The 20,452-nt window shown below is 47.0% G+C and overlaps 1 protein-coding gene across 3 annotated transcripts in view; it reads right to left on the minus strand.

Moving 5' to 3' along the window:
• Nucleotides 1–5,670: 5,670 nt before the first annotated feature.
• The window catches only part of DPF3 (double PHD fingers 3), a 253,600-nt gene continuing 238,818 nt past the window's right edge, over nucleotides 5,671–20,452 (minus strand). Inside the window, exons 9-11 of one of the 3 annotated variants that reach the window (XM_059914563.1) lie at nucleotides 19,486–19,598; nucleotides 9,987–10,068; nucleotides 5,671–9,458 (exon numbers count right to left, since the gene is read on the minus strand). In XM_059914563.1, the coding sequence (XP_059770546.1) occupies nucleotides 9,388–9,458; nucleotides 9,987–10,068; nucleotides 19,486–19,598 (266 nt within the window). In that variant the 3' untranslated portion in view covers nucleotides 5,671–9,387. Of the gene's footprint in view, nucleotides 9,459–9,986; nucleotides 10,069–19,485; nucleotides 19,599–20,452 lie in introns of those variants that run through there. The other 2 variants (XR_009500960.1, XR_009500959.1) reach the window with 2 other exon arrangements.

Below are 20,452 nucleotides of genomic sequence, written 5' to 3' on the forward strand. Positions count from 1 at the left end.
ACTTAACACACAGGAGAAAGGAGCAGCCCCAGAAGGCAGAGGAGTAGAGTGGCACACACACACCTACGGGGGTGACAATCACCTGACATTGTCAGGGGATGGGGGCTTTTGTCTGTCTGTTGCGGTGGTGGCTTTTTAGAGGAGCCAACGGAGATCTCTCCTTCAGACCATTACACACAACTTCCTAAGTCTGGAGCCCTTCTCTCTAACCTTGTGAAAGCTGTGTCTGCCTCAGCCCTGGACACTGTCAGAAGTACCCGAGCTGCTCAGGGCTGGGCGACTCTAAGCTGTCCCATCAGCGGGAGGTAATGGGGTGTTGGATCCCAAGGTCCAGTGGGGAGGGAGTTCAAGGGAGCATACAAGGAAGACCCTTGTTAGCAGGCATTTCTATTGCTGGAGGTCAACTCTCTTGGCCATTCTTTTATGACTAAGAGTTTTAGAAAGAGTTGAGGCGGTGGGTGGGAGGGCGGGGATGGGCGCGGTGAAAGAGACAAGAGAGCATTTTGGAATGACGGGGATACACTGTGAAAATGGCCTCCTCTCTTGGGCCCACACCTGCAAGAAATGATCCCGAATTTGCATCTTATCTGCGGGTCTGGAGATATAAATGCATCCTCGGCAATTGGAGATCATTGGAACATCTCCTCCAGGGGTCCCCGTTCCAACCACAGCCCAAAGTACTCTGGGGGACAGTAAATTCCTGAGGCTGCGAGGCACCCACGGTCTATTCACCGGCTGGGACAGGCAGTGTGGAAGCTAAACGAACCCCTTCCCAGGCCCCTCAGGCTCTCTGACCCAACCGGAGCCTGCATAGGCTTGGACTTCCTCCCGTCCCCTCCTGAGGGACCCCTTCAGCCTTCCTACCCCAGGGGCCACAGCCCGCCCAGAGGAACCCCAGGAAGCCCACCAAAGCCACCAGAATCAGCCTCTCTCTGAGGAGAAACACAGTGGGGCTTTAGGCAACTACGAGAAGAAAATCAATTTCTCTAGGTTTCCTGGCAGAGATGGTCCACTTTTTGGCTCTCAGAGGGGAATGTTATCAAAACTGGGTTCTAAAATTGCCCTCAGTCTAAACACATGTGGGAAGGGAGGCACAGACCTGTCTGAGGACTTGCTCTGGCTCTTGGGCTGGTGGACTGTGTGACGTGGATGGGACAGTCTCTCCCCCAGGCCTCCATTTCCTAATTGGTCCAGTGGGTCAGCATCAGGCTGGGAAGGGGTCTGAGCAGACTGCATTCTCAGCCCGAGAGTAAACTTGAGTGGAGGTGGAGGGGAGACCGTCTCAGGGCTCAGCCCACTGGGCCAGCGGTGTCCACCCTTCATGGAGCCTGGGGGCGGGGCCTGTGAGCTCAGGGTCCAAGGCCAGCTACCTGGAGGCCGTGCTGCCAGTCTGGCCTGGTTGGGATCCAAGTCAGATGGGCTTCCCCTCCCTCCTCCTGCCAGCAAAAGAGACTGGTGAAGCTGGGTCAGTCGGAAGAGCCTTGCCCACAGGCTCTCAAATGGATGGATGGATCAAGCTCCAGAATGCATTTCGGGTTCTCAAGCACTTTAAAACCTGATTCCCGGCCAAGCATCATGAAAGCCTCATGTCCCTGACTCTCCACAGAAATCACCAAAACCACCTGCTGGGAGCCACGTGCTGTCCAGGGAAGAGCCTTCCCCAGAGCCTCCCCCCAAGAGAAACTGAAGGCTGCTTTAGGCCAGCTCCGAGCTGACACCTACTCAGGGGCAGATACGTGCCTTCCCCCAGCCCAGGGGCTCAGCTTGAGAGCCAACTTGGTGCGGCTTCTTCAGCTGGAATCTGGCTGTGACACGTGCAGAGGAAGCGGGAGCTGGAGCAAATGGCCAATTTCTGGTGCTGTCAATACAGACAACGGGAGTCTAATGGAGCGTGAAACTAGGATCTGACGGACACCTGGCCAAAGGAGGGCATAGGAGATTTACTGAAAATGCCTTCATGTCGCCCACCCGCACCAAGCCAGAAACGCTGCACAGCTGAGACAGCCTGGCTGGGGTCTCCATGGGAGTCCACCCAACCCATGCATGAGGCCCCCGTCCCACCACTATTTATCTCTGCTTCCTCCAGTGGGGACTGGACTAGACCATTGTGTGGGTCACTTTCTGCCTCTGATCAGGCCCTGCCAGTCGCACCTGCCTGCCCGCCATCCCAGGAGTCGAAAGGCAGCGTCTGGAGGCACAGCCTCAGAGTCCCTCTGGCTGGTGACATACTCCAGCCCAGGTGCCTTCATCGTCTCACTCCCGTTCATGTTAAGGATGCTCATCTCCCAAGGGCAGCCAGTGCTTGGGAAACTTAAAAGCAACCAGGCTGAGGCCAACTGCTCCCTTCTCCCCAACTCCCAGAGGGTGAGAATAACTGGACACCTAAGCCTCATCCTCTACTGATGAACATGGGTCCCAAACAGAGAGACCCAGATACACATACACCTCCCCTGATGGCACGCCAGGGTGATCAGGGTCCCTTGGGGGAGTGTAATTTTGGGGCTGAAAAGCAGCAACTTTGGGCCGAGATGTGCTTTATTTCCCCAGCACATCTGGGGAAATACCCCGCCAAGTGTTTTAGCCAGTACCAGCCTGCCCAGCAACCAATCATGGCAGGCAAGAAGTGTGTTCATTTTCCTCCGGAGGAAAGATGCCCAGAGTGGGCCAACATGGCAGATGAGTGGTGGGCAACGAGGATGGACACACTCCCTTTCCCGGTCCAAGGCACAAAGGCTCCCTAAGCATCTGAGCATTTCTTGCCAAAGCGTGACTCTCTGCTTTCCCAAATGCCACGTGGACCAGATGCATCGGTGAGCCAGGACTCTGCCTCCCTACCCCGCCTCTCTCCAGCCATCTGCCCCCACCGCCTCTGCTCTGGGATTGTTCTGGTTTCACGCTCTCACTCACATGTTTGTGTTGCTTTCCTTTTTCACTAGTACCTAGTTTAGGCCTCTTCAACTACGTGGTGAAAATGTGCAGGGGGTTTATTTTCTTTTTCTTTTGTGTTACTGTTTCTTTCCGCCACCACCCCGTCCTGCAGCATCCGGCATGGCAGGAGGGACATGGGGGCGGGGGCTGGGTGGGGGGGAAGGTGCGGGAAGGGAGAAGGCTGGATAAGGAAGAGGAGAACCCAGGTCTCGGTGGGGAATGATCATGAAAGGGCAAAGCCAATAAAAACCGCAACCCCAATTCTACCTATAAAATCTTTGCATCCCTTAGATAAAGCAGAATCGAGACTTTTTTTCCAGGTTCCCAACTACTGCCAAACATCTTCCCCAAAGAAGCAGGAGAGAGTGAAGGGGAGAGATGAGAGAGTCCTTGCAGCCAGTGGTTCTCCAAGCATGAGGCTCCCTTTTCATCTCCCTGTGGTTGTGCAGGGGCTAGAAGCTGGGGGAGCCAGCCTGGGAGAACCTCGGGGAAAGAAAGCATCTTGTCTGGCAGCTCCTGGTTACTGGCAGTTCTCCCTCTCATCCTGGAGCAACACGTAAGGTTCGCTTTAGTTCGTTATGCGAGGGGTGTGTGTGTGTGTGTGTGTGTGTGTGTGTGTGCGCACGCGCACGTCTCTGTTCTCATCATCCATATTAATAACATTGATAGGAATCATAGGGATGCAGAGAGGCAAGCAAACGGGGTGCAGTGAGTGTGAATATAACCTGGAGACTTGAGGGGTCGTGTCGCTGAGGGAGAAGAGAGGTCTTGGGGGCTCACACCCCCCCCCATTTCCTACAGCGACCACTCACCCCTTCATTTCCCCACCACAGCAGCCTTTTTTGCCAGACTGGGCTGGTGCCATCCTGAATGGCCGCTCTGCTCGCTGCCTGGGCTAGAGGTCATGATTAGTCATTACGTCTCCGTGAAGAGGGTTCTGGCCGCCCGCCAGCCCCGGTCCCTGCCTTCCTCTGGCCTGCCTGGGAAATGTCACCATCAGCACAAATACTTCCTTCTCTTGGCAGGGCCAAAGAGGGGGAAAGCCTGCAATGACCCTCTTTCAAAACACTGGCGCGAAGAAAGGGAGGGGGCTGGGAACAAAGACCGTGAGCAGGGGCGTTCCTGTGCCCTCTGACCCCCGTCCTGCCCCCCACAGCCTCCAGGGACCCTGGGAAGTTACCTCAGGTCTCAGCCATCTGAAGGGACACGACCAGGGCTCACTCAGAGCCCAGAGTGCCTCCTCCGGGAGCCCGCCCCCTTCCAAAGCTTTCCGCTCACACAGGGAGCCCCTGTTCCTTCTGGACAGGCCCAGACCCTTCCCCTCCCAGCTCCCCGCAGGCGCTTCCTCGGGCCTCTCTTCCCAGCAGCCCGGGGAAGGCGCCATGCAGCCAAACCTTCCCGGGAGCAGCTGCTGAGCGGCTCAAAGGGCGTCCCTGCTCTCACAGCCAGGGCACCCGGGCAGGCAGCACCCAAGGACATCTTCCTCTCCCTCTTGCCTCCCTCCCAGAACAATTACCTCGGCTGTCCCGCCTCCTTAGAAAGGGACCCAGCTTCCCAGGGTCAAAGCCCCGCTCTAGCTGCCTCAAAGGCCCTGAACTAACCCATCTGTTCTGCTGCTTCTCCCCCACCAGGGCTGGTGGCTGCAGAGAATCATAACCAGACCCCCAAGCCCTGGAATGTTCAGGAACTCAACCCACTGACAGCTGCAGAGCCCACCTCTGACCACGGACCAGTTAGACCCAAGGAAACCAGCAGGGCCGTGGGCCCGGGTGGGGAGGCTTGTAGGCCTGAAGCAAATGAAAGTTATCTGTGCTTCCCTCCCACTTCCCCATTCCTCACCTGACATCCAGAGGAATCCAATCGCATCCTTTGGGGGTGGGGGGGTAAGATCGCAAAAAGGGGAGCACACAACAGGGGTAGGAGGAACCCCATCCACTTTGCCGGGCGGTGGGGAGGACCGGCCAGGTGCCCCCTCTCTTGGTGTCCCAGATGCTGGCATCCTGCACTCGGGGACTGGAGGGGGAGGGCCTCCCAGGCCTGACCCCTCTGGAAGCAGTGCCTAGAAATCCTCTGCTCCCAAGGTTGCAGGCCGTCCGTGATCTAGCCCGTCCTTTGCTGCCACCTCTTTCCCCACCAAGCCCCCTCTTTCCATCCAGACCAGGAGGGCCTCAACAGCTTATCTCACTAAGTTCGAAGGACACTTTTTCTGTGGGGTTGGGAAAATCCACATCGACCAGAAGACCCTCGGTTCCTCCCACCTCCAGCTGGGTGAGGGGCACCACTCCTGCCTGCTTTGCCCTCTGAAGCCCCCCAATCAACAGGGAGCCAGAGGCCAGGTGGTCCTCAGCACTCCCCACCAACCCCCTACACAAGACTCAAAAGAGGATACTAGGGGCCCCTCTTCTCTGAGTCTGGAAGCCTAAGGGTGCCCATAATCTTTCTTCAAGAGCAATAGATCTCTCTCCTAAACTTGCCCCCATAGGAAAAGTAATAATAATCCTTTCATTTTTCTTCCTTAAAATATCTGAACTTTTAAAGGGAAGGGCCAAAAGGAATCATGCTGTGTTCAAAGCGCAAAGACTAAATAAGATGCACCATGAGTGTATAACTCTCCAGGGTATCATGCAACCATCACTGTGAAACCCAAACCCTCCCCCAACCTGAAAACCTGTTATCTTCCCCAGCTCTGAAGGAATCTGGCCTCCCTCCCTCCCACACCCCCGCGGGCTGGCTACGCCCCAGACGGCATGCGCATGCGCTGAGCCTGGGGAAGCAGCTGCTCTCCTAGGCCTGCCTGGCTTCCCACCTGACCCTGGGGCAATGACAGGAGCAGGGGCTCCTTGGGACCTGCTGGCTCCTGCCTCAGGGGCTCTGAGCCAGTGGGGGGTTTAGAAGGAAAGCCGCCGGAAGGTAAATCTCCTGGCAGGGGCCTTGTCTCTAATTCCTCACGCCAGTGCCTCCAACTGGATTTGCTGCAGGCCCGAAAAGCAGTTTCAAAAATACCCACAGGAAACAGAGGGTTTCAACTTCCAGTTGGGATCCCGCAGCCTCACCTCCTCTCTGGTCGGCGGGAGCCACAACATCGGGGTGAAGCAGAAGAAAGGCACCCTGGCGGTTCCCAGGGTTTGAGCTGTGAGGCAACAGCACCATTATCTCCACGTGGTGGCCTCTGTACGCAGTGACCAGAACTACCAAGGTGTGGGTCCCTCGCCACGCCAGGGCCCATGCCCGGATCTTCAGCAGCACTACCTCTCTCGTCCCCGCAAAAACCCTGCTGGAGAAGCCATATCTCCCTGCCTCACAGATGTGGGAAATGAGGCTCAGAGAGGTTAAGTCATTTGCCTGAGGTCAACCAGCTAGAAACTAACAGAGCTGGGCTTTAAACCAAAGTTTTTAAGTGACTGTTACACTGAGCTGAATTATAGCCCTCTCCAGAAGTTAGCACCCCATTCTAGGCTGTGTTGACCTTATAGAAGGGAGTATCTTCATTCTGAAATCCCCAGCCCCAGGATAAATCTCTCACCTTCCACCACAGATCCATGCTCAGTCACAGTTTTCTTGTCACAGCTTGACCTAGTGGCCCTGACCACAGGCAGCCTGTTCCTTAAAACATAAACCCCCTTTGGTCAAAATGGAGATTCCAAGAAGGCGTCTAACCTTAGCTAACTCACACAAGAAAGGGGGTGTAGAAATCATTTGGGGTCCCTACCTGACAAGCCCAGCTCTCCAGATGATATATATAACATTATACTTTTTAAGACTCCTGATGTCACTGTGGGACAGGCAGGACAAGTATTTTCTCCATTTCACAGCTGGGCAAACTGAGGTTCAGAGATGTTAAGTGATTTGCCCAAGGTCACACAGCTACTCAACGGCAGGGGCAAAACGAAAACCCTGACCATCCATGTGCACCCTGTGATTCTAGTTCATTCTCTGGGGCTCAAAGAAAGAGCAATTGTTGACCAACACTTTCCTTTTCTCAATACAGAAGGTGATAAATGTGACCATGACTTCTGTTTGCTTGCAGTATCCTGCAAGTGCCATCTCACAAGCTGGCTTTGCTCTCCCCATTTTCCAGATGGGGAAACTGAGGTCTCCAAAGAAGAAGGGGTTGGGCCCATCCTTCAGGGAGTGAAACTGGGAAGGGAACTATGGGCCTTCCTGATGTCTGGTCCAGACTCCTGGCCACCCTCATCCCTGTGGAAGGTTACAGCACCGTCCTTGGTCTGCGAGACCCAATCCTACCCTCTGTGGCTGGAGAGAGAACAGAGCCACCCCATCATCTGCATTGAGGTGGGGAACAGATCTGCACACACTCCAAAGAGGGTCTGTCACTTGTAGGGCCACTATTTTGGTTTCAGATTTGCTTTTTTTAACTTTTAAGCCATTTGTGGCGTTTGAGAACATTTTGATGACTTTTTTCCTAAAATTAAATCAAAGTGATTTTTCAAAACCAATAACCAGCCTTTGAGGATGCTCACTTTGGGTTTTGTGGGAGGACAGAGAGCCGGGGTGGTCAGGAGAGGAAATCTGGCCCTCTGATATGACCCGCCTGGGGTAAATGGACGAGGCGACCACATAGCAACTTCCCAGACCCTCCCTGGGCCTCCGGAATCCAAAATGGGTTCACCAACCGGCAGGGGGAAGGAAATATCTCATGAGGAAGATGAAAATCTCATCTGGTCAGGCCCTTGAAACGAGGTCATTATGTATGCATGGAACCCCCTCCAAGGCCACAGGCTCCTGCAGGAGACTGACTCCCGTCTCTGGCCACAGGTCACCCCGTAGAGGACCTGGGGGGACCAGCACAGCTCGGCTGTGCGCCAGGCTGCCCCGGGTCTGCAGGCCAAGAGCAATTAGCCAGGAAGAAGGGCTCTTGCCAAGTCTCGGCGAGAAGGCCGCAGCCGGGCAGAGGTAGCCCAAGCGGCCAGAGCCTCTGGGCCTCCAGGGGCTTCTTCAGGAGCTGAAGGACTAAAAATAACTTGGGTCTTTGTTGTAAGCAGCTGGACCACAGAGATGGAGCTGATTTCAAGGAAGCTGAGCGTGTGCCAGGGTCCTGCTCACCGAGACCTGCCCGTTAGGCAAATGATTTTTCCAGAAATGTGTCAGTTTTTGTGTGTTGCTGCTGTTGCCACTGCTGCGGAGATTCAAAGGCAGCCCGGTCCGCTCCAGCCCACAGGGCTGACTTCCAACACAGACTTCTCGGAACTGAGCCTCCCCACCTCTGGCTTCTCAAAACATTTTTTCAAAAGGAGAGTCTAGCATGTACCGGGGAGCTTAGGAGACAAGAGCAGCCCTCGAGCTGAAGCTTCTGCGTGATTGTCGCCCTGGTCGTAAATAATCACATCACCCCAATTATTTGTTTAGGGAACAATCATTTCTCCCCCATCCTGAAATTTCCAGAGTCAGGTCTCAGTAGACAATGGCAAACATACACTATGTGGAAGGAAGGAATTACTTGGGAAAAGGAATTCGTAGTGTCACATCAATACTGAAGGGTTTCTCAGAGCTGCAGTCCTTGGGACCAACATTCAGATTCTTGACCTGGCAGCCTTCACTCACCTTCCTGGTTCTTGAGTCCCACCAGGGAAAGCTCCAGACTCAGGCTGAGTGGAAGGCAGAGTCTTGGTCTCTTCCTCTGCCACAGGCTGTGGCCTGTCTCTCCTCAAGGATGCCCCAGCTCTGAAGGTCTGGTGCCTTGCCAGGCCGCTCCTGACGGACAGCAGATACTGACTGGCTATGGCGGGGCCTCAGAATTATCTTCACAACATTTCCGTCCACCCCTCAGGGCCTCCCCCCTGCCTCCCCAGCCCCATCAAGAGATCGGCCTGGCTGTGGATGCCACTGGATATCTGCTGGGGAAGCAGCTCTTCCTCTTCACAGGGACCAAGGAACAAGGAGGGATTTCAGGGCTCCATCGTCTAGACAGCCTCTAGGTTCCGAGTCTAGAAGTTTCCAGCGGGGCTTGTAATAAATAAAAACTTCTCCACAGCCCTTTGCTCCTCTGCTGGGTTCAGGATGAAGAGGCTAAGCTGGGGGCAGGGAGGCTGTGCGAAGATTTCTTGGAACACAATAGATAGAAAACACCAAACCACGCATGAGTGACTGATGGGTGGTCACAAAATGGGACCAGTGGTTCCTTAAATGGGAACCAGTGAGAGGGCCGCAGTGCTAGGGTGAATGTGAGGGGGGTCCACAGGGCTGTGGCTGGGGTCCTTCTTCAAAAGTTTACGATCTTTCTGGCAGAAACAGGAGGGGCTGGCTGAAGAACGGAAACCCGTGTGTAGGAGTTAAGCAGATATCTCGCCCCCTCGGTTCCACGTGTCCACGCCCTCTGTGGTTACTGATGTCCCTTACGGTTGGTCTGTCTGGATATATGGGAGTAGGGTCTCCATCTGGTTTGAACTGAGCTCTGCTTCAGCCTTTCCGGCGGCAAGCCACATTCTGTGACCTGGGGCCCTAGGCCTGGCAGCCGAAGGCTGAGGCTTTTTCTTTGAGCAGTTCCCAGCATAAGTGGCAGCTCCAGCTCCCTACAAGAAATGAGATGGCATTACTAGCAGCCCCTCCCCCAACCCTCAAGCCCCACCCCTTGACCCTAACCTTTCTGTAAGCCCTGTTTTAGTTTGACTTTCACGATTCAGAGACAGAGTCCCAGTTCTGAAAATGTGCTGGAGTCCGTCGCTCAGCTGCTCGGGAAACAGAAAGTGCTCAGAGATGATTGGTTGAACTGCGGTGAAGACCCTCCCTCCTTGGCTGTGCCTCTTAACCAGCATCACCGGGTCTGGACCACTTCCCCTAGAAGTTCACACCTCCCCCACCCTCTCAGCCATACGTCTGGGAAACATCTCCTTGGCCCTCGAGTTGAAATTTCAGCTGGTTGAGCTGTGCCTCAGTTTCATCATCTGTAAAATGGTAGTGGTCATACCTGCTCCGTAGGGTTGTGACGATTAAATGAGACAAGACACGTAAAGCCCTTAGCACAAGGCCTGCACATTAGTGAGGGCCCGGTAAGTGGTAGAAGTAGCTGTTGTTGTTATTGTTGACTTAATCACCATTACCTTCTGGGGGCTCAGCCACTGGGGGATTTAAACAGTACATGTGGTAGCCGCGGTCACAGTCATCGCAGAAGAGGAGCTGGTCCTGGTGGAATGCAGAGTAGGAGGAGAGGAGGAAAGATTGAATTATTTAGAACCAACATCTGGCCTCCACCTACTCCGCCTGCCTTATTTCCATTGATCAGCTTCCCTGGATGCCCCTTTCCAGGCCCCCTTTAGAGTCCTCACTGTCCCTCGAACATGCCTCGTGCTTTGCCCACACCTGCAATTTCCCCCTCTGTCTCCCAAGCTATGCGCATCCTACTCCCACTTAAGAGTTCCGCTCAAATCATAGCTCCTCCAGGAAGCCTTCCTAGACCACCACCTCACACCCAAGCTTAAAAGGATTCTTTATCCTTCTGAACTCACATAGCCAATAATTCTGCCTCCATAAGGGTGGAAAACCAATTTCATGCATTTCTGTGTTCTCCAGGATGATTGCCTAGTGCACAGAAAGTACTTTCAATGTTTGCAAATTTTAATTGAATTCCTCTCAACCTCACTCTTTCCATTTGTGCAATGGGCAGCAACCATACTTGCTGGTAACATCCATAACACCTCAGAACTTTTTCAGGGTTTCATTATGCAAGGTCAGAGAAATGCAAGTGATGTGATGCCACCTTTCAGCTCTCAAAAGCCTCTTCAGGGGCTGGAGGCTGGAGCCAGATGAGAAGAGTCCCCTCCAGTGCTGCGGTTAACTTCCAAGGACACAGTAGGCACCTTTGCTCCTGCAGTTCCCTCTGCCTGGAGACTCTGCCAGTGCCTGACCCCTTCTCTTCTGGACCATTCCCTACCCACCCTTCAAGTCTTCAAACACTTCTCTTCCACAAAGACTTCACTAATCTACATCAAATGGAATTTCTCTGACCCCCTCTTGCATCCTCATAGTACTTTCTCTTCCTTAGGACATTTAGTTGCACTTTCCTTTATGCTACAAAGCCTGGCATGTGGTAGACATGTACACCCAGTCCATCTGGAACATGCCTCTTTTGTCCACTCCTTTATAGATTGCAAGGCCCTTGGGGCAGAACCTTGTCTTACTCATCTCCGCATCTCCTTCAGAACTTCCTTGCTCATAGTAGCTACTTAGTAAGTGTTTGTGATCTGGTCCCCATTCTCCAGGTTCAGCCCTGTTCTATTCAGTGACCTTTGGGCCTGCTTTGATGGCTTATAAGACGTCTGCAAAGTTAAGTTCTGTATCAAATCTCACCTTGGCTCTCACCAGTGTAGAGATCCTAGAAAAAGTAGATATAGAAGTTGAAAACCCCTGTGAGCAAGCAATGGGGCAGGAGAGATCATGAATGATCTTTTTTTTTTTTTATATTCAATAGGACAATGGGAAGCTTTCGAAGAGTTAGCAATAGAGGAATAACATGGTCAGACTTGCAGTATAGAAAGATCTCACTAGCTGCTGTATAAGAAAAGATATCCAGGTGGAGAGAGATTGGTTTTTGAGGCCGGAAGTCCACTTAGGAGGCTACTACAGTTGTCCAGGTAAGAGATAACTTATGATGGTGGCCTGAACTAAGGTTGTGGCTTGGGGGAGAGAAAAGGGGCTTGCTTCCATCTGAGAGTCATTGATTAGATGTAGAGAGTGATAAGGAAGAAATCAAGAATGTCTTCTAGGTGGTGGCTTGGTCGGCAAGCCAAACGATGTAGCCATCCACTAAGGCGTGGGCAGAGGAGCAGACCTGTGGGAGGCAGAAGGCAACCTCAGCTATGAACATGATCTGTAGGTCTACAGATCACCTGGTGAGGGTGCCTGGAGGAAGCTAGAGGTCAGGAGAGAGGCCTGGGCGTAAGACATGGACTGGGGAGTCACTGGTGATGAGATGGCACTGGAGGTCCTGGGAAGGGAAGCCCAGAGTACGTGAGAGCAGATGTCTTTGAACTTGTGCTCATAGAGGGGTGTTCATGAACTCCTTGAAATTATATGCACAACTCTGTGTATAGGTACAGAGGTACATTTTTCTGAGCAAAGGGTAAATCCATAGCTTTCGTTGAATTTTCTGAAAAATCAAGGACTCAAAAAAGTTACCGAGGAGAAGGCCAAGAATAGATGCTTGGGGAACACCAAAGCTAAGGCCCAGGCAGAGAAGAAAGAGACTAAGAAACAGCAGTCAGAAAGGTAGGATGAAAACCAGAACAGTGTGGTTTATTCCAAAAGAGTTACACCATTATTGTTGGAGCTGAAATAAGCTAAATGACAATATGATTTAGGGATAATACAAGGAGAAACCAGTTAGGATAGGGACAGAAAACAGGGAGAGACTTGTGAGAAACAGTATTATTAATATCTGAAATACATTGACAACTCCTACTCTAGTGCTGACACGAGAAATACAAGGAGGTAGAATATCCTGGATTGGACTTTCCCAAAGGGAGACCAAGGCATCTGTGGGTTTAAATGTCTCTTTCATGGGTTGATCATTGTCTAGCACCATATTCTCTTCTTTTCCATTTGCTTCTCAGATAATTGCCAGCCAAAACCACCAAAAAAACCCCAGCTCATGTGGACCCCCATGAGAAACACAATTTAAGGACATCTTACTCCCAAGTATTCAAGAACCAGAATTCACCTATGGCTACAGTTCCAGTAGAACGGGAATCCCTTTCTGGGACGTGCAGGGTAAATCCCTGGCTATGTGAGAGGAACCCCCTATTGCCCCAGCAGGCTCACTCCTTGATTCCTCCCCTAAGGTTCTGCCAAGTCAACAAAAAACCTCTACATTAACACTATTTGTAAAGCCAAAGACCAGAATCAACCCAAATGTCCATCAATAAAGGACTGGTTGAATAAACTAATGAAGAGCTATGCAACTGTAGGAAGGAGTTAAGATTATGTCTATACATTGCTGTGGAGTAACCTCCAGGATATTCAGTGAAAAAGCAAAGTAAAGAAAACAGGTATATCTTTCTACCATTTTCTAAGAAAATGCATCCACTTTCTTAAGGATTCATGTGCACATACACATGTTTCCATTTAACAGAATAGAAAGATAAACCATAATTTTTTAAAACGGTCCTATAAGCAGAGTGTAAAAGAGGTAGGGATAGAAGCTAGATTTCTTTGAACATACTGTTTATTTTAAAAATTTGATTCTGGAGCCAGTAAATATTTTACATGGTCATAAAGCAAAATTCACATGGTAACTGTCACTAAAAAAAAAAAAAAAAAAGAAAAATGAAACAAATGAATCTAATCATGTACTAGTTGGTGGCATAACCACACAAAAAGAAACTATTCCAAGTGACTTGGAAACAAGTAGTCTGACTGTACCTCCTCAGTCAAATATATCTTAAGGACAAAAACAAATGCAAATATGCATATACACATACATACATATGTATATTTCTTTTCAGCAATCATATTATTGTTGTTAATAGTGGAATTGATATTCTATGTGAGTATCAAATGAGTGCTTATGTTGGTAATGAGAAGCAAAAATTTTGACATGGTTAAAAGAAAATACAGATGTAAGAGTGATAAGGTTAAGTAAAAACCCTATAATTAGTTCTGGCAATGAATTGGAAGTATCAGTGTAAATTCACAGTGTATTTTATCTTTAAAACAAGCAAATCCTATTTCCTAGCTCTGTCCATTGAAAATGCCCCCAAACAATGACTAATGCAGTAAAAATTAGCACCCCATCACCCATATTATATCTTCTAAAGACCATTGCCCACTAAAAGGAACCAGGAGTCCTTGGAGAAATGGCTGATTCCAGGTCTGGAGCATGAAATGTATAAGTATCGTTACATATTGGAAAGCAAGGAAACAAATACTACTGAGATAGGGACTTCCCTGGTGGTCCAGTGGTTAAGAATCCGTCTTGCAATGCAGAGGACGCCAGTTCAATCCCTGGTCAGGGAACTAAGATCCCACATGCCGTGGGGCAACTGAGCCTGCATGCCACAATTACTGAGCCCGCTCTCTCTGGAGCCCCTGTACCTCAACAAAGAGCCTGCGCGCTGCAACAAAAGATCCCGTGTGCCGCAACTAAGACCTGACACAGCCAATAAATAAATAAATATTAAAAAAACAAAAAACAAATAAAAGGAATAAAAGTGGGAACACAGTCCCAAAGATGGGACAATTTTAACTGTAATGGATTGAAATAAATCAAGTATGTATAAATCCTCGAGTCCATAAAGATACTATGTTTTAAAAACTTTGTCACTTTTGTTAGATGCCAGGGAAACATCCCATCATTTTTTAATTTATTATATTGAAATAATTTTAGTCTTAGAGAAAATTTGCAAAAATGATGCAGAGTTTCTGCGCACACTTTACTGAGCTTCCCCTAAAGTTAACATCTTACATTACCATAGTACAATCATGAAAAGCAGGGAATCACCATTGCCATTAGCATGACACTATTGACTAATCTGCAGACCTCACCTCATTTGAATTTCACCAGTTTTTTTCCCACTTACGTCCTTTCCCCAGGATTCAATTCAGGATCCTACATTCCATTTAGTTGTTAGGTATTCTTACTGCCCTTGAATCTGTGACAGTTCCTTGGTTTCTTTGTCTTTCATGACTTTGACACTTTCGAAGAGTCCAGGTCAGTGATTTTGTAGAATGTCACTCAGTTTGAGTTTGTCTGATCTTTTTTCCATAAGAGGAGATCTTCTCAGTGCATCTTATCAGGGGGCACGGATACCAATGTATCTTATTACTAGTAATGTTACTCTGATCATATAGTTAAGGTAGTATAGTACCTGTAGTGTAGTTTTTCCACTGTAAAGTTACGGTTTTTCCCTTTGTAACATATTAATAAGTAATCGGGTGGGGGAGGTACTTTGAGATCAAGCAAATATTCTGCTTCTCATGATACTTTTGCCCACTAATTTTAGCATCAATTGATGATTCCTGCTTACAACAACCATACCATGATGTTTGCCTATTGGTGATTTCCCTCTTCCCTCTACATTTATTAATTGTAATCCTGCTCTAAGGAAGAGTTCACCTCTTCCCCATTCATTCATTAATTCCTTCACTTATTCAATTTTTAAAATGTTAATATGAATATTTATTTTGTCTTTGGGTTATAATCCAATACTATCATTATTTACTTTGTTGCTCAAATTGTCCCAGATTGGGCCATTAGGAACTCCTTCAAGTTGGCTCCTGTGTCCTTGACCAATTTTTTAGCTCCTCCTTACTTTCTAGTACCGCAGGAGGCTCCGGCATCCTCTTACATTGTCCCAGCTCCAGCCATTTCTCCAAGAACCCCTGGCTCCTTTTACTGGAGAATCGTATTTAGAAACCAATATCTGGGTGGTGTGGGTCCTCATTGCTTCTGGGCTGTCATTGCTTCTAGGCCCTTACGACAGAGTTGGGAAATAAATGTACGTGTAGGTGCACATCTATATTTACTTCTGTATTTATCCACATGTGTGTGTACATATAAATAGTTATAGATATATAATATATAAACAAAATATATTATATTTAAAAGCATAAATTCATACTGATACCCCCTATTCCAACCCAGGACCACAGGGTTCAGTCTAGCCTTCCCCCTTTATTTGATTTTTCTTTCTCTGACATTGGGAAACCTGTCTCTCATTATTCACAATATATAGGTATCAGTTCAGACCTGCAGACACATCAAGTAGTTTCAGAATGACTAACTCACATGCCTGTGAGAAACAAATTTACTAACTAGCATATAATATGTGTATAGTCATTTCTGCCTTTAGCCTTAAAATACACAGTCAAATACTACTTTCCAAAGTTATCTAGGTTAATTTTTCCCTTCCCTACCCTTCAGTATGGCCATGTTACTATTTATATTATAGTTAAGTTCATTTGTTACTGTTCATATTCCATTTTCGCTTCCCCCACATCCTGGTTGAATTTCAGTATTTATCTTGAGGGTATGTGAAACAATACCTCGGTTCAAAGAGTCAGAGCTATACAAAAAGGCATTTTCAGAGAAGTGTTACCCCCCATCCCTACTATCCCACCCCCATTTCCCCATTCTTTCTACCCCATTCCCACCTACCCTGTAGATAACCAATCTCTTTAGTTTTTTGCTTATCCTTCCTGTATTTCTTTCACACAAGTAAATAGATACATGTATATTTTCTTATGCCTTTCTTGCAAGAATGGCAGCTTACTGTAGATATCATTTTTACTGTGCTTTTTTATTTAACAATATATTCTGGAAATCACTCCATATTAATTCATAAAGATCGACATCGTGTTGTTGTTGTTTTACAGCTGCCGAGTACTTCATTGTGCCATCCTTTATTCAACCATTTTGTGTATAAGCATTTAGGTCATTTCCAATATTTTCTAATTATAAGCAGTGTGACCATGAATAACCTTACGCATATGTATTTTCATAGAGCTGTGGGTATATCTTTAGGGTAGATTCCTATAGGTGAGATAGCTGAGTCAAAAGTTAAGTGCACAGTGGCTGTGTTAGGTATTGCTAAATTTCCCTCCAGAAGGGTTGTACCACTTTATATTCCCACTGACAATATATAACGGTGTCACCTTTCCCACAACTTCATCAACAGAATGCACTGTCATAATTTTTTGCACTGCCATACTTTTTTTTCCCAGTCTTATGGGTAAGAAATGATATCTCAGTTTTGTTTACATTTTAATTTCAATTATGAGTGCATTCAAACATTTTTTTTTTTGCAAATATTTAAGGGTCATTTTTATATCTTTTGTGAACTGTTTTTCATATCTTTTTCCCATTTTCTATCAGGTTTATGGTCCCTTGTCCCTCAAATTTTAAGAGTTCTTTATATATTGCCACCTTCATCTGTGGTATATGATGCAAATATTTTCTCCCATTTTGTCAGTTGTCTTTTTACTTTATTGTGGTTTTTACTATGCAAATGTTTATGTGGTCAGATTTGTCAACCTTTTCTTTTATGCCTTCCAAATTGTGAGTCACAGAAAGTCTTTCCTTATATTTAAAGAGAAATTCACCCATGTTTTCTTCTATTACTAGTATGGTTTTATTTTTTATATTTATATCCCCAGTCCACTTGAAGGCTGCTCTTACATATTACATGAGATATGGACCTAATTTTATCTTTTCCCAAATGGTTACCCTGTTGTCCCAGCACTGTTCATGAAAATGTCCATCTTTGATCCAGTAATTTTAGATACAACCTTTATTTTATACTAAATGTCTGTATGTAGTTGGGTCGATTTGTGGGTTTTCTATTCCATTCCACTGGTCTTTTTGTCCATACTCTTTTAATTTCAGAGGCATTACAGTATGTTTTAATGTCTAGCAGGGCTAGACTCCCTCCATAATTTGTTGTTTTTCAGTGTTTCCTTGGCTATTCTTGCATGTTTGTTTTTCCATATGAACTTTAGTATCAACTTGTCTAGTTCCATTAAAAAGCATGTTGGTGCTTTTATTGGGTTTGAATCAAATTTGTAAATTAACTTAGGAAGAACTGAGATCTTTACAATGTTGAGTCATTCTATCCAAGATCACACAATGTCTTTTCATTTGTTCAAGCCTATTTCTATGTCTTTTCAAAAGCATTTAAAACTTTTCTTCATTTAGGTTTTACGTACTTACTGTTAAGTATATTTCTAAATATTTCTTATTTGTTGCTACTATAAGTGGAGTTTCTCTACCATAATGTCCTCTAACTGGTTATTATTTGTGCATATGAAAGCTATTAATTTTTGTATGGTAATTTTATATCCTGCTACCTTTAATGTTTGGGTTAGCTTTATTATTGATTTTCTAGACTTTCCCAGATATACTATTAAAGTTATGAAATACAGAAAAACTTTCTACTTTGTTGCCATTCTTATACTTATTGTTTTCTCTTGTCTAATTGCGTTAGCTAATATCTATAGAAAAATTATGAATAGTAATAGAGATAGTGGGCATCCTTGCCTGGTTCCTGATCTTAGCAGAAATGCCTCTAGTATTTCTCCATTAAATAAGACAATGGCTTTAGTTCTAAGGTATAAAAAGTTTATCATGTTAAGAAAATATCCCACAGTTTCTATTTTCTTGAGGGTTTGATCATGAATACGTGTTGAATCCACCCATTATTTTGAAAACTGATAAATAAAGGGAAAGAATCTAGTATTTATCCTGCCTTTTCTATATAATCTATACATGAAGGTAACCAAATATAAGGTTGGAAAAGTTTCTCTTTATAGAATTATTCCAGCTAATAAACAAAGAAGAAATTATGGAATAAGAACATCACTATTTGCAACCCCTAATGAAATAGTCAGTGTAGTCAAAGATGCTACCATCATGAAAAGAGAGACACCAGGTACTACATACCTCCTGATGAAAGTATACCTCACTATTTATGAAGTAGTCTTGCTATTTATATATTTTAGAGACAGAGACAGAAAGAGAGAGAAAAAGAAAGAGAATCTGGATGTGATCAAGCCTCTAGCTCTAAGCATCAATGTACAAGAAATACAAGAGACAGAGGAAAATGTCAAACACCACCACAGGGATGCAGTTAGTAAAATACAGTCATGGGAAATTCTATTGAACAAATAAACTGATTTCTTCAACCAAAAAATCAAGGGGAAAAAAAAGATCAAAATAGAAGGAAACCCTATATATTAAGAAACTTTAAAGACATATCAACTAATTGCAATGTATGAGTCTTATTTGAATCACAATTCAAATAAATAGTAAATAAAAACATTTTAAAACAATTTAAGATAATTAACACAATGTTTAAGACAATTGAGGCAATAGGAATGTTGACTGGATGTTTCATTATATTAAGGAATTATTGATTTTTTTAATATTATTGTTAATATTTTGGTTATTTTTGTTAATAAGTAAGTCCTTATCATTTTTTTTCAACTTGAAAATAAACATATTCACAATCTGTAAAACATAAGTCCTTATTTTTTTAGACATATATGGTATTTACAGGTGAAAAGATATTATGACTAGGACTATAATATCATGGAGAAAGAGGTGGCAATATTTACAAAACAGGATTGGACATGTATTGATCATTGTTGAAGCTAGTGATGGGGGTACATCTGTTTCACTATTTTCTCTATCTTTGTATATGTTTGAAATTGTCCATAACAAAATGTGGGTTTTTTAAATTCTGCATCTATTATACTTAACATTTAGACCAAGTGAGATGACACACTCCAGAATGTGATGTAAAGAGCCAAGCACATCCCAACCGTTAAGCAGTGCGCACCATTGTCTATCAATGAACCCTTGAGGGCTAACGACCAGCAAGGCAGCCTCTGGCCATCACCTCCTGCACCTCTCTCCACAGGCACGAAGAATACCCAAGGTCCCTGTAGCACAAGGGTCCCAAGGGTGCTCGGGGCAAAAGTCAAGAAGGAGGTCCTGATGGATATTTTCCCCTGGAGTCCAGTGATGGGAATCCTGCCTTCCTCTCCAATCCTCAAAGGACTCCCAGCTCCTTGTACTTCTCCCTCCCACGCGGGAAGCCCCACACTCACATCATTCTCCGAGGTCCCACAGAGGATGCAGGATTTGCACTCTATGCACTGCCACTTGTAGGTCTTGACAGCCTCGGTCATGTTCAGGGTGAATTGCAGGCAGGTGGGGTGACCTGGAGGAAGCAGAAATGGCAGCATTAGGGCCAGAGGGTCTGACCTGTCACCCCTCAATGCCACAGCATCATGGCCAACTTGGAGGGAGGGTGGGGTAGCACGGGTTGGGGAGTAAAGTGGGAGCCTGGCTGGAGCCCTACCCACCATCCTCACCACCACCCACAGTTACATCAGATCAACGTCCAAAGAGAGAAATAGGTATTAAGCCTTTTGCTGGGGAGAGATGTCATCCAAGGCCTCTTGCCCTAAGAGCCATGTTCCCCCAGAGATGTAACCAGTTGATGAGGACAGAAAGTGGTGATCAGAGAGAAAGAGAAAGGAAATCGCACAGCACAAGGCGACACCATGAGAGTCAGCAGCATTATCTCGTCGGCATCAATTGTGGTGGGAGGTAACACATATGGGCTATTTGCAGCTGAGCTTTCTGACCTGCAAAGCTGTGCACACTGCCTTAGGGCAGCGGGGAGGAGATCAGAGGGAGCATGTGAGGCTCCCGGGGACAGAGCTCGGTGGGCACTGGGAGGCACTACACTGCTACCTAAGGTGTCCATGCCCACGCCCAGGGGACAAGCAGAAGTCCACGCCCTGCACAGTAACAGGCCCTATGGAGGGAAGCAGCCTGGCAGGGAGGGCGAAGAAGTGCAGCGTCACTGCCAGGGCGCACAACAGCCAGGTCTACCCTGAAAGGACTCGTCACGGGCTCCAACTCTTCTCTCCATCCTATGTATCACGTTAGCCAAGCCAATAGTAAGAGCAGGGAGGGACATTAATGTGACCTTAGAGGACCCAGCCCCAGCAGACCTACACCGGAGGCTTGGCCTGCAGAGCTGGGCTCTGCTCTCAGCCACTGCCC

This window comes from Balaenoptera ricei, chromosome 2, assembly GCF_028023285.1.
Source record: "Balaenoptera ricei isolate mBalRic1 chromosome 2, mBalRic1.hap2, whole genome shotgun sequence".
In the NCBI taxonomy this organism is placed as follows: Eukaryota; Metazoa; Chordata; class Mammalia; order Artiodactyla; family Balaenopteridae; genus Balaenoptera; species Balaenoptera ricei.